Genomic DNA, 14565 nt, shown 5'->3' on the forward strand with positions numbered 1-14565 from the left:
TCTCAAGACTAAATAATACCCGTTCTTTCAATGATTTGTTCTGTGTCATGTTTCTTATCTCTCTAATAATTTTAGTTGCTCTCTGCTGGTCCCTTTCCAATTTGCACAAATTTTTCTTGAAGTACAGTGCCAAAACTGGACACAGTACTCCAGATGAGGTTTCATCAGTAGCAAACAGAGCAGAAAATTCCACCCCTTGAGTGACATCCCTGTATAGCAATAGTTGTTTTTGCAACAAGAACACACTGTTGACTCATATTCAGTTTATGGTGTACTATAATCTCAAGGTCCTTTTCTACTGTACTTCACCCTAGCCAGTCATTCCCAAGCTTGTATTTGTCCATGGAATTGCTCTGTCCCAAGTGCAGGTCTTTGCACTTATCCTTATGGAATTTCACTTGATAAATTGGAGAAATGGTCTGAAATTAATCAAGCTCATTATGAATCCTAACTCTACCCTCCAGAGTGTTGCTCTGTGTCACCTGAAAGGTCAATTTGTGCTTAACTATAGGAGGATTTTTGAGGCTGTGAATCTAAATCTTACATAAGTGTCTAAATCAGGGCTGCAGGTTGGAACCTATGTTTAGGAGAGAAGCAGGATTTGACACACCTCTCATTTTAAATATTTCCTCTTGGCTGGCTCAGGCAGTCCTCTGCTCAGTTTGCTGTATCACATTCCCAGCATCTAACTCTTGCCAGGTAATGTAGAGGAGACTTGGGACTTTGGCACCTAACTGGGATTGTGAGGGAGCCAAATGAGATAATGTAGGGCTTCAGGATCCACAGGTGCCTAAACTGAGCCTGAAATTTGAAGATGAGATGACTATTTATGTGTCTGTTAATGCAAACCGTCTTACCACTGCCAGTTTTAGCTGTGACCTAAGGGAGTAGCCTCTACTAAAGATAATTCAGTCTCTGAGTTAGGTCACATCTTAGCTTGCCTCTAAAGATTACTAACTGTGTTGAAGAGTGAACTGTGGCAATGTTTCATAGATTACCATCCACAGTGGAATGGGATTTTGATCACCAAAACACATTTTACTTAATAACTCAGTTTAGTTTTGAAGCACACTGCTTTATTCACTAAGCCTCAGGGTTCCCAACTGATGCATAAATGCGGCGTTTAAAATTATGATTGCAGCTTTTCAGTGGCAGAGCTTTATATCTGAACTTCAATGTTGAAGGCACTATGTGATATGAAAATTAAGCCAGGTAATTAAGAAACATCATGACAGTGCTACATACAAAGCAAGCACTACATTTATATCAGGTTGTCTACTATATTATTGCACCCTTCCAATTAGTAACTTAGTTTTTCAGTCAAACACATTAGGTCACAAACACAGCTAATTTTAATATAATAGCATTCTGGATGTATGCTAGTTAGTTGGAGGTATCTGTAGCTCCTGTTGCTAGGCAATATGTATGAGGTGTAAACTATAGCTAGCACTCACCCAAGACACCTTTTGCTGGAACAGAATATATAGCAACTACAATAGCAGGCATTGGGGGGGAGGGAGGGAAGGATGGAAAAAGGAAAGGAGGAGACAAAAACAAATCATTTAAATACGCTGTAATATATTTAAATAGATGTTAAATTTCTCTCTCTTTTGAAAGCAGATGACGTAAAAAATCCAGTTCAACTCATGAATGGAAACAAGAGTTAAGGGGCATGACAGTTATTTAAAAATTTTCCTACTCACCATAAATGTAAGCTGCCTATATTGAATGAGGATCAGGACTGGATAAATAGCTCCTTAAGCAAGTGACATTTAATGCATGCCATTTTGCATCATGATGGTAACTGACTGGAACATGCCTGATTCAGTTGAAAAATTGGTTCACAAAACCACCATGCAGTCAAACAGTGATATTGTTATTTTAATTTTAGAAGGGATTAATGTGACGGAAATGAGAAAGGAAAGGAGAAGCAGTGGATGATGAGTTTACATATTATTATGTACTGTTCTCCTTTCTCCTTTTCAGTGCTCTTCAGTAATTTTGGCTCCAATAATGAAAGTCAACAAAGAAATGCAGTGAAACACCATGCAAAGCCTGTATGGTTCTCGCTTAGTATATGTGAGAACCAGGGACAGAGCTTTTATATAGCAGATGGGAAAGGACTGAAATAACCAACTGAAAACTATGGAGGGTGCAAAAAAAATCTAAAACATCAAAGAAACTATTCCATAAAACGAAATACACCTGCTGTTTTAAAAATCAAGCATTTCTGTTCAAGAGATTAGTCTCTTTTTATAGGCTGGACACTAGGGCAGCTTCCAGACATTGAGAAAAATAAATAGCACTTTAAACTCAGCATGTTTCCACGTTGAGCCTACGACTGCCCAGAAGAGACAGCGACTTAGTCGGACCCAGATCACCTGATGTCTGTAAAGACTGGATGCTTCAGTGAGGCTTTTTGATGCTTTTTTCTAATAGCTGCTTGAATCAGCTTTAGCTAAAAGCACCAAAAAGCCACACCGAAGTGCCCAATCTTTACAGACACTGCAGAGTGCTGTCCAACTAACATGCTGCTGCTTCTGGTAAAGTACGTTTCCCTCCCTCCCCACCACAAACGTCTGCAAGCAGCCTTCATTAATAAGTAGAAAATATTCAGACATGTTATAATAGAAATAATATACAGTCCCTACAGCATGGAGTCACAAGGGACTAGGACCCCCCTCTACATGTCACTGGTCTTGTGCAATTAACAGGTTAATTGTGCAATTACCGTAACACCAGCTGCACGTGTAAAGTCACTACCTAGCCATAAAGAGCTCTGGCCAGCTATAAAGACAGACCTTGAAAACATATACTAACTTTAGAACTGGTTGCTGTTGAGCTTTAATTTCAATGCATAGTAGGAATCCTGATGCTGCAGAGGCTAGATCTCCGCAGCATGCTTCCCAGGACTGGGACCCAACTGGGGTCCTGGCAGGCATGGGGTGTGGCTACAATTCCCTAACCTAGAGGGTGCATGAAACCCCCAGCTCCAGGGGTTTCACATACTGCCAAGCTATGAGGAATGCAGCAGCTATGAGCCCCCAGCCTTGGGGGTGCATGGGGTACCCCTCAACTGAGGAGGCTCCCAGCCATAGCAGCCTACTTCTTGCTGGTGCAGAGGGCACCCAGGATCAGGCTTCCCCTGTACTAGCAATAAGACATGATGGGCTCGAATACATGATGCATAATCTCGCCTCCTGCCATGCAAGTATGGTATGGCAGGAGGCACAATTGTTTAGATTGTGCATTAGATCCCATTGCGTCTTTACCTGCATATGTAGAGATATCCTAAAATAATCATCCATTTACACCAAGGACATATATAAAAGCATACTACACTTCACATTTTCCATTAGGTGAAAGGGTGAAGCCTTTCTTAGTGAAAAAAACTCTATCCATTTCAGTTTTAAAGATCTGCAATGCAGTAATTCAATTCAGAATGCACTATGTAATCATAAAACACATCCGCCCCTAATTAAAAGCAAAACACAAGAATTTACTCTTAGGCCCTTAACCTGCAACTTGTTGCAGGCACACTTCCTAGCACCATGCAAAGCCCCCTGCCTTCAGAGGGGCTTTAGTGGGGCACAACAGTCCAGCCAAGTGGAATAGCTTGCAGGATCAGTTTAGATTTTGTCAAATTAAACAGAATCTATTTAAACTGATATGAGACAACCTGGGTCCTAGTCCCAGCTAGATCTTCTGGTTGAGAATATTTCCAGCACCACTTAGTGGGGCAGGAAGAATATTATGGTCTCTGATACTCAGGAAAAAAAAAGTCTCAGTAGTCTCATTCAACAAGTGTAAAATCATATAGATCTGGGAATTATTTAATTGTTTTGCATCTGAAAAATTTTAATAATAAAGTAGAAAATAATACAGCAAGCCAAAAGTCTTTCAGCTTGCTTTCCTTGATAAACACCCATGCTGCTCTGAAATAGCTTCAATTTTGAAATATGCCATGATTTTTCTCCTTACTAAACAGCTGCTTCACGCTGTTACTTGGTCTCAAATGCTAAGTAATATGAAGGAAACTTAGTAAATACGTGTCATTCTTACAGCTAGAGTGAATTTGTTTTATAAAGCCTGGCAGAATTCCAGGTCACAAAAGTACTTGCATTGTGAAGCTTTTGATACTTCTTAATTTGTAACCATCATCTTGGACTAATTCTGCTGAGAGTAAGTTTGTATGGCCACATTCAAGAATGTAGGATAGAATTCTCAAAAATGCTCAACACTGGTTTATATCTGCTTTTATTAAAGTCAATATGAGTTTTACCATTAATTTATAGTAATTAGAGCACTTTGGTCTTAGCACTGAAGCCAGTGGGACTTTGGTATATGTGTAAGTGCTTTCCTTAGCTGGTGCCTATAAGCACATAGCTCTCGTGACTATTCAGTTTGGCAAATATCTTCACTTGTATGTTTTCTTACTATTTCACATACTGCTTTAATGACACAGTAGCTAGCTATTTAAATTTCATGAGCAAAAATCAGGCACAATAGTCAAACTGGTAGCTCTTTCCTCACTGCATACACATTTAAAGGGATACAGTTTCTCTCTCTTTTCCTCAAGATGATGATTAAGGTCCTAATTCTGTTGCTATTCTATATGATGAACTTCCAATGGTTCCAAATTTCAGAGAGGACAGAATACCCTGCAACATGAACTTCCCATTTGAGGCTGTAATTCTGTGGAAGTTTAGGCCACTGGCACTCAACCTTTTTCATAAGTGTGGCAAACCTTAAAACAATGACTGAGGGCCAGGAGAGGGATGAGGGGTGGGTGCCCACGCCCCACCTGCACTTTGGCCGGGTGGTACATGTTGGTGAGCTCAACGTGCATGAAGAGTTCCAGGAGGAGCCACATTAACATGTCAGTGAGCCCATGCTGGTGACAGGACATTCACACAGGCTTTGAGCACCACATCTGGCCCTCGGGCAGTCGGTTGAACACCACCAGTCTAGATCATTGGCAGAAGTCCTGTTTGAAGCATTCCAAGTGCCTTTGAAGGGTTTCAGACAGTGAGGGCTCAGACATGAATAGTCAAAAAAGAACTTTAAAAATGGCCAAAATGCTTTAAAAAAAATCCTCCAAGACCAACTTTAAAGATTTTTGTGAAATGTCTGCGCACTGTAGAGGGCCTCTGGTATCCCATGGTAATCCATCCCTTCTGCCTGCACAGGGCATCAGGGTGATGAAGACAGCCAATGAGCAATCTCCTTTGCACTCCACGTTTCTGGAAGACCTCCAGAGGTTGGAGGTCCCCATTCATACAGGATTCCTGCTCTCCAAACTTCCAGATGGAGAGTGGTGCTGCCACGTGTCTTTGCTGGCATTTTGAAGCACTCTAGGGTAGGGGAAGGAGTCAGGGGAACATGCACCTGAAGCATGATGGATTTTAAGTGCTTCAGGATTTGGAGCACTTCAAATGCACATGGCCAATACCCCAAGAGCATGTTCTCTTTTCATAAAGAAAAAAAAGATACAATTTTAATTAGCTGCTGTTCATTATCCATCTCAAATTCTTAACCTCCTTTTTTTTTTGCTCTTTCCCACAAATCCATTAATAGATGCCTTTTACTTTATGTTGGAGAGCAGGGGTACCAAACATACGGACATCTAGCCTGTGGGGCTCTTAAAAGGGCCAGAAATCTGGGATACAGAGCCATGTTGGGAATGCATATCAGTAATGAGGGCCAAATGAGGGCTATGTTATGCAACACTAGCTGTCCCACTGTCTAAAGTCTGGCCCCCAAGGAGCCCCATAATCCAGACCTGGCTTGGGGATCCAAACCAGTTTGACATCCCTGTTCTAGAGTAATATTTTTTTCACACTATGCTGATTTATTTCAATCATCTTTCCCCGCCTTTACCCCTTATGCACAATTCCCCATCCCCTCCCCACCTTTAAAGAGCTCAAGAACCAATGGAGTATTAGCGATAAAGAAAAAAGAAGTGAAAGTACTTTTTATTGAGTGAGTGTGTTTTTCTGACATGGAACTTTCTACAGGATTATAAAGATAATACAACTTATTCTTTTATTATGGTATTCAGTAGTTCTATATTAGGAAACATTATATAATGGAATAAATTAATTCATCCTTCTCAGGACCCACTCCCAATGAAGTGAGTGGGATATGAGATCACTCATCATATAGCCTATGAAGCACTACATAGACTTTCTTCTATTCACAGAATGAACACAGCAGCAATGTTCCCTTTTACATCTGAGTTTGTAAACCATGACTCTCAAGCCAAGAGTTAAGAATGTCTTTCAAATGCAAGACATTCTCCCTCAGTGGAAGAATGTCTTGCAAGCTTGCCTAACTCTATCCCAACTACACAGTTGGTCCATTGAAAGATACCACCCTAAGAAAGCCTTGCTATTCTAATTAATGAAGTACATAAAGAAGTATTTTTTCCCAAATCTACAGTGTCTAGCATTACCAAAGATAAGCAGACAATCACTCTAGGCCAGGTTATTCTAATGACTGTGCACAAACTCCTGTTGGAACCACTGGGAAGTTCTGTTCCAAAAAACCCAAAAAACCAAAAATCAATGGTATTATAGGTTTTCAGCAATAATAATTCAACAAAACTCAGTTTTCATGAAAGGAGTTGAATTATTATTTTCCTTCTTTAAAACCTTTTATTTTGGGGTTTATTTTAGGGAAGGAGGGGACACAATTTAATTAATTCATTCCAAACCATGCATTAAGCAAAAGCCTACTGAAGTCTAGCACACTTATTGTTTTCAGCAGCATGACAGCATTTATAAATGATCTGGCAAACCAGAAAATCATCCCTATGGTTAGTAAATGAGACAAGTAGTTTTCAAGACAAACAAATCTCAATTGAAGGCAGAAGGCTCTTACCATCAAAACCATCTTCCTCTGTTCCTAATTCATCGTCTGAGCAGATGTTCAGCACGTTTACCAGCATCTCTGTCACTAGGGACAAAAACAGATGAGAAACATGAACACTGGGTTTTCCTGAGCAATCTGAGAGTAGGCTGTAACTGTAGTAGTGTTAATGAACATTCAGTACACAAATAACACCCATTTTAAAAACAATTTGGACCTTATATTTGTAGTAATATAAGCTTCAGTCCAGGGATTGTGTGTGGTTAATAAGTATCTGTACGCATGGTTTATAGGTTAAAAAAATTAAAGGGACACTGCAACAATAAAATGCCTATAAGAAAAATTAAGTAGTGGCTCTAGCACATGGCTCTCTCACATATTCTCATTGTATGTCTTTCTACCATTTCACGCACTGCTTCATACTCTCTGAATTGCTAAGAACAGGAATCTAGATTACAGCATAATGAAAATGATCTAGAATGCAGGAATCTAGATTATAGTGTAATGAAAATGATAAAAATCAGACTTTCCTTTTTCCATTTTGTGTAGTTAGTTTTGTTTTCTTTCACTCAGCTTGAAAAACAGAAATAGTAAAATTGACGTATTTTCCCTTCCCTAGACACAATGCTGCAGCTCTTCAGTTCCAGACCTTGATGACTCAATAAATAAACAAATACTCTGATTTTAATAATAAAATAAATAATGGAAATATTTCTATTGATAATACATTTTAGTAAAATTGATTTTTACCAAACTTAATTTTGTGAGATTAATGTAAGCTGACAGTGTCCCTTTAAGGTCAGGACTTACTGTACCAGTAAAAATTACATTACTGCTGAAAGAACAATATGTTTAACTTCTTTCATTTTTAACTGGTGCTCTGAGCAGTCTGCCTCAAGCTATTTCTAAACTGCTCCTAGCCTTTTTTAAAAAGTCAGCATTGAGAAGTACACAATGCAAAAATCATCCAAATACCCCCAAAACCAACCCTCCTTCCCACCAAACTAAAATTAAACAGGCACCCAAGGAGATGGGATTCAGAATTCAAAAGCCAAAGTTATAAGGTAAAATGTGAAGTCATTAGCAGATAAGTGAAAAACTCTACTACATCTACATGGAATAAGCATCATTAAAGGTGTTATCAGGAGTGCCTGGACTTGCACTAGCTACAAAGGTTGAAGGTTTAATTTTACAAACGAGGTCATTATTAATATCCTCTTCTGTGACAGCCATGATTGCATGGGCATATTAAGGGGGTGAACAAAATTATGTTGTTCCTAAATTAGTTAGGGATTTAATATTTTTGTTCCACTTGAAATATTAATGGAAAGACTTCCACGTTGACAACCAGTGCCATTAGCACTGTGTAATTTACAGCTTCCTACCTTGGCTGGCCTTTGAGGGGAAAAAAAAAATCTATAAAAAAAAAAAAATAAATAAAAATGGTGTAGAGCATAAACCCTACATAAATCCAAGAGTTTTACTTTGCTAGTGGAAGGAAAAATACTGAGTACCATGATGTGGGCCCTACATACCTAAGGGACTACTTTCTCCCTTATTTTCTACCAGGATGCCTGAGGTATGCTGAAGGAAATCTCCTGCAAATACCATCTGTGTGGCAAGTTTGTTTGGAACACTCTCTGGGAAATTTCTTCTATTAATATGATTTTATTTTACTGAGTTTTAACTCTTTATGATTTATGGAGGCTGTTTTTGATAGAGGCATATAAATCTAGTAAATAAGAAAATAAAACTAAACACAGCTTCTATCTGTATTTGTCCTTCAATCAATTAAAGTCAGTTTTATTAGGAGCTTGACCATGGGGCACGATATGAAAAAAACAATTTTGTTTTTAAGACCATCATTACAAATATCTCATTGTTTCATAGTCCAGCCCCAAGATAATATGCCCTTAGGGTTTATGGAAGTTTTCTGGGACAAAGTTTATAACAATCTGTAAAATGAATCAAACCATAGGACTTGCTTGAAAATTTGGACTGGCCATAATATTAATTAACAAATGATTTCTTTTTCCTTTTTCAGAAATCCTAAAAAATAAATTGAACAGATATCAGGACTTCCTCCATCAGTGGAAACATGCACAGGAAAAAACTATGCCTTGCTAGACGTAGTATATCATATGTATGTCACATCCCCAGTGGCCTGGGACCTCTCTCTGCTATCAGCTTCATTTCAAATCAGCCACTCAAGAAGTGACTGTTTAAAGTACAATATAAAAGACTAAAAGAAAACAGAGGTGATCAGAACTGCAGGTCAAAGTCAAAGCTATATTTCTAATTGTTTATTAACAGAATTCTATTATTCTAAGCAATGTTTCATTATAGTTTTTGCAACAAATTGCAGTTACAACAAGGCATTATATCACATTGGAAGAATTAAAGTTAGTTTTGTACCTCTCTAGTTTGAATCTGGTTGACTTGTTGGGTTTTAAATACTCTGCCATTATATTTAGGTTAATAGGATAGGCCAACATATTCTTTCGTGTCTCGTGCACTTAACACTTACAGCTTAAAGTGGTTTCAAAGCAACATCAGGAACACTAGTGCCCAATAAGAGATGCCTTCAGCATAGAAAAACACAAAACCAATGGGGTTTTTTTTAGTTCTGGGACAGCTTAATTAAAAAGTGAGTCCCTAATCTCCCCTCCTCCACTCCAGGTCTAGAAAAAGTAACTTAGCAAAGCAGACACCAGTGTGACATAGTTTGAATTTGCTGACCAGCGGGTATCATATAACTGAATCAGCAAGCAGGAGGTCAGCTGGAGAAAGATATGACAGTGGTGCAGCAAATGTCTACTTTGATGTTCCCCAATCAATATCACAACATGCCTCAAGAGTTCATAAATCAACAGTTATCTTCAAATAAACCCAAGTTTTTTTTCCTCCAACCTGAAAGGCCCATAACATTTATTTCTAGAGCACCAACACAGTTGTCATCCCTGTGCCCTGAAGAGAGCAGTAAATCTTAAAGAACGAAGGCTCTGGGACTGTCAATGCCATAGTCTGATCAGGAAATATTCCTGATTTAGCCTTTCCACTACACTGTCAAAAGCAACAACCTATCTTAGACCACCTCCAAGCTATTTTTGTACAGCCATACAGCCCAGCTCACTTGAAGTGTTATGGCTATGCTGCCTAATTTACTGTGGCCCCCTATCCCATTCCATATTGTAGCAGCCATGAATGGTGCAATTTTGCCTACCTTTCTCTCCAACAAATGGCAAAGACCAGGTAAACACATCCATGAAATTTGGAAGCCAGTATGGATGAGGGGAGCAGTTGAACTGTCTGATATTCATAACATTGTTCTCATATTTCAATACTGCAGCTGAGAACAAGGAAGGAAAGAAAAAGATATTAGCTTCACATATGATGACGATGACTAGGGTCAAAGATAACAACAGTAGTCAAGATCTTCCATGCCAGAGCTCAGGCCTCTACCACTGACCTGAAGAAGTAACTCTTGATTGGGAGCTGAGTAGGCACTTACCCTTGGACAGTCCTGGTCCTCTCAAATGGCATGTGACAAGCTCTGGAATATGCTCGATTTCCACATAAATAATGTCTTGAATCTTGTGAAGTTCTGTATTACACAGTGCATTCCTTTTCACAGAAACTCTGTGTGTGTGTGTGTGTGTGTGTGTGTGTGTGTGTGTGTGTGTGCACGTGCGCACATGCATGAGTGTACACATAACTCAGTGCACATTTAATAACCACACTGTGTAGTTTCTAACTGACAGAAGAAAGCATTTGTCATTTAATTGTTGTTAGAGATACTGATCTTTAGGATAACGATACATCTTCAATATACTTCATCCATAGGAAGTTGCAGCACACAACTGAACAACCTTCTCATAAGATGTTGTTCACATCATGCTACATTTTGTTCAGTGTTACTTTAATGGAGCCCAATCATGCATCATTTAGGTACAGAATCATAGAAAATGAGGAAACTCAGGAGGTCATTTAGTCCAACCCCCAGCACAAAGCATCTCCATATCATCCCAGCCAAGGCTTTGTCTAGCCAGGTCTTGAAAACCTTCAAAGACAGAGATTCCACCACTGCTCTGGGTAACCTGTTCCAGTGCTTTACTACTCTCCACGTACTAAAATTATTTCTAATATCTAACCTAAACTTCCCTTGCTGCAGTTGAGACCATTGCTCCTTGTTCTGTCATCTGCCACCACTGAGAACAGTCTAGCTCTATCCTTTTTTGAACCCCCTTCAGGTAGTTGAAGGCTGTTATTAAATCCCACCTCACTAGACTTCCTCTCTAGACTAAATAAGCCCAGTTCCCTCAGTCTTTCTTCAGAAGTCATGTGCCCCAGCCCTCTCACCATTTTTGTTGCCCCTGCTGGACTCTTCAATTTGTCCACATCCTTTCTGTAGCAGCTTTCTTGGCAACAAGGGTACACTGCTGGCTCATATTCAGCTTATTGTTCACTGTAAACCAGAGGTCCTTTTCTACAGAGCTGCCGTCCTGCCAGTCAGCCCCCAGATTGTACTGATGCATGGGACTGTTCTGTCCTAAGTGCAAGACTTTGCAGTTGTCCTGTTGAATCTCATGAGATTTCTTTTGTCCAATCCTCCAATTTGTCTAGGTCACTCTGAATCCAAGCCTACCTTCCAGCACATCTACTACACCCCCCAGCTTGGTGTAATCAGCACACTTGCTGAGGGTGCACTTTAAGCCAGGTCTTTGATGAAGACATTGAACAAAACCAGCCCCAGAATGAACCCCTGGGGCACTCCACTTGATACCGGCTGCCAGCTGGACATCGAAACATTGATTACTACCCTCTGAGCCTGATGCTCCAGCCGGTCTTCTATCCACCTTACAGTCCATTCATCCAGCTCGCACTTCCTTAGGTTGCCTGCAAAAATGTGGGAGATGATATAAAAAACCTTGCTGAAATCAAGGTTTACCACATCCACCAATCTCCTTGCATCCACAGAACCAGTCACCTTGTCATAGAAGGCAATCAGGTTGGTCAGTCATGACTTGCACCTGGTGAATTCATGCTGACTGTTCCTAATCACCTTTTATTTGTCCTAGTGCTTAGAAATGGATTCCTTGTGGATCTTCTCTATGATTTTTCTGGGGACTGAGGTGAGTCTGACTGGTCTATAGTTCCCTGGGTCCTCCTTCCCCCCTCCCCCCCACCCCTTTCTTAAATACGGGCACTATGTTTGCCCTTTCCCAATCATCTGGGACCTCTCCTGATCACCATGCATTTTCAAAGATCATGGCCAATGGCTCTGCAATAACAACAGTCAACTCCCTTAGCACCCCTGGGTGCATCGCATCCAACCCCATGGATTTGTATATGTTCATCTTCTCTAAATAATCCCTAACCTGTTCTTTTGCCACTGTTGGCTGCTCATCTCCTCTCCAAACTGTGCTGCCTGGTTCAGTAGTCTGGGTTCTGACCTTGCCAGTGAAAACTGAGGCAAAACAGGCATTGAGCACTGCAGCCTTTTCTGCATCCTCTATCACAAAGTTGCCTCCCCCATTCAGTAAGGGACCCACACTTTCTCTGATCCTCCTCTTGCTGCTAACATACTTGTAGAAACCCTTCTTGTTACCCTTCACATCCCTTGCTAGCTACAATGCCAACTGCACTTCGGCCTTCATTGACTTCATCCCTGTATGCCTGAACAATGCTCTTATCTTCCCTAGTTATTTGTCCAAGTTTCCACTTCTTGTAAGCTTCCTTTTTATGATTTAGTTTACTAAAGAGTTCCCTGCTAAGCCAAACTGGTCTTCTGCCATATTTGCTAGTCTTCCTGCACATTGGGATGGTTTGTTCCTGCACTCTCAGTAAGGCTTCTTTGAAGTACAACCAGCTCTCCTGGACTCCTCTCCCCCCCATTCTGGCTTCCCAGGGGATCCTGCTCCTGAGTTCCCTGAGTGAGTTGAAGTCTCCTTTTCTGAAGTCCAGGGCCCTTACTCTGCTGCTCTCCATCCTTCCTTTCCTCAGGATCTATCCTGAATTTTATCATCTCACAGAAAGGCCAGAAATTACCCTATTTGGACAATGAGATCTTGGATTAGAGCTGTTCTAAACAAAACAAGGGACTCATTTTTAAAGTCTGATTCTGAAAATCCTGACTCACATGAGAAACCCTTTTGAGGTCAAGAAGGCCACTTTCTCAAAGAAGGATCTAAAGGACTGGTCCTTTACTTTGAGCCCCTCCACATACCTTTATATATACAGGATCAGAACCAACACTTGGTAAGCATTACACAAGTTTGACCCTTACCAAAACTGAACTTGTTACATCTGAAGATTGCCCAACACGGCACTGACAGTACGTTGAAATGTTTAACTAGAAAGCTGAACAGTTGGGTAGAATGGGCTGTTCAGCTCTAACAATCCATTCAGTCATATAGTCAGAGCAGTAGGGCTGGAAGGGACTTCCAGAAGTCATCTAGTTCAATCCCCTTCCCTGAAGCAGGCTCATCCCTATTCAAACCATCCCATACAAACAATAGTCTATACCCCATGTATGACTACCCTCAACCCTGACAAAATATAGACCTAATGCCCTAACCTGCCACAGGTAAAGCAGGGGAACCACAGCAGCCAATGCCTTGCTTCTATAAAATGCTGTCAATATATGCTTGAGAGGTTCTAGGCAAAGGTCCACACGCCCTGCTATGGAGGAAGGCAAAAACCTCCACAGTCCACACCAATCTGATCAGGGAGCAAAATTCCTTCCTAACCTTAAATATGGTTATTGGTCTGACCCAGAGTGGAGGGGCAAGACCCTCTAGCCAGGAACCTCTGGCTTCGCACATGCCAGAATCAACACACCCCAGCTGAAGTACCCAGCCTTAGCTGTAGCCAACACCCAATACATCTGGAGAAGCTTAAAACACCATGACACATACGGCAGAAAAAGGGGGGGAGGGAGGAAGCAAAGCTCAGAAGCATGGGAAATACCCATAGTATAAAATAGGAATAGCTACACCTAAGATCATCCCTGACCAGTAACTGTCCAACCTCTTCCTGAACTTCTCCCGTGATGGAGAGTTCACAAGTTCCCTAGGCAATTTATTTCACTGCCTCACTACTCTCACAGTGAAGAAGTTTTTCTTGATATCCAATCTAAATTTGCTCCACTGCAACTCCAAGTCACTGGCCCACATCCTTCTCTCTGCAGCAAGAGAGAAACGGTGCTTTCCCATGTTTTTATGAGAGCCCTTCGGGTATTTGAAAGACTGCTATCATGTCTGCTCTTCAGTGCCTTTTCCACAAGCTGAAAATGCCTAGCTCCTTCAGTCTCTACTCATATGACTTGCCTTCCAAGCCCTTGCTCACCTTTGTTGCCTGTCTCTGGATCCTCTCTAACTTCATGTCTTTTTTAAAATATGTAGCCCAGAACTGCACACACTACTTCAGCTGAAGCCTAACCAATGCCAAAGAGGCACTGTTACCTCCTGTGTCTTGCACCTAATGCTTCTACTGATGCAGCCCGAAACTGCATTCACCTTTTCTGCAGCTGCATCACACTGCAGACTCATACCGAGTCTGTGGTCTGCCCAAGACTCCCAAATCCTTTTCCATACAGCTGACATCAGCCAGGTGTTCCCCATTTTGTATTTTTGATCATTTCTCCCATGGTGTAGCACCTTGCATTTGTCCACATTGAGCTTTAACCTCTTAGCT

General features: G+C 40.8%; 1 protein-coding gene across 1 annotated transcript in view; it reads right to left on the reverse strand.

Moving 5' to 3' along the window:
* Nucleotides 1–14565, reverse strand: part of PPP3CA (protein phosphatase 3 catalytic subunit alpha) — a 371469-nt gene that overhangs the window by 26353 nt on the left and 330551 nt on the right. Inside the window, exons 9-10 of the mRNA XM_014600086.3 lie at nucleotides 10094–10219; nucleotides 6883–6957 (exon numbers count right to left, since the gene is read on the reverse strand). Of these exons, the coding sequence (XP_014455572.1) occupies nucleotides 6883–6957; nucleotides 10094–10219 (201 nt within the window). The remainder of the gene's footprint in view (nucleotides 1–6882; nucleotides 6958–10093; nucleotides 10220–14565) is intronic.

Source organism: Alligator mississippiensis, chromosome 2 (assembly GCF_030867095.1).
Source record: "Alligator mississippiensis isolate rAllMis1 chromosome 2, rAllMis1, whole genome shotgun sequence".
Lineage (NCBI taxonomy): Eukaryota > Metazoa > Chordata > Crocodylia > Alligatoridae > Alligator > Alligator mississippiensis.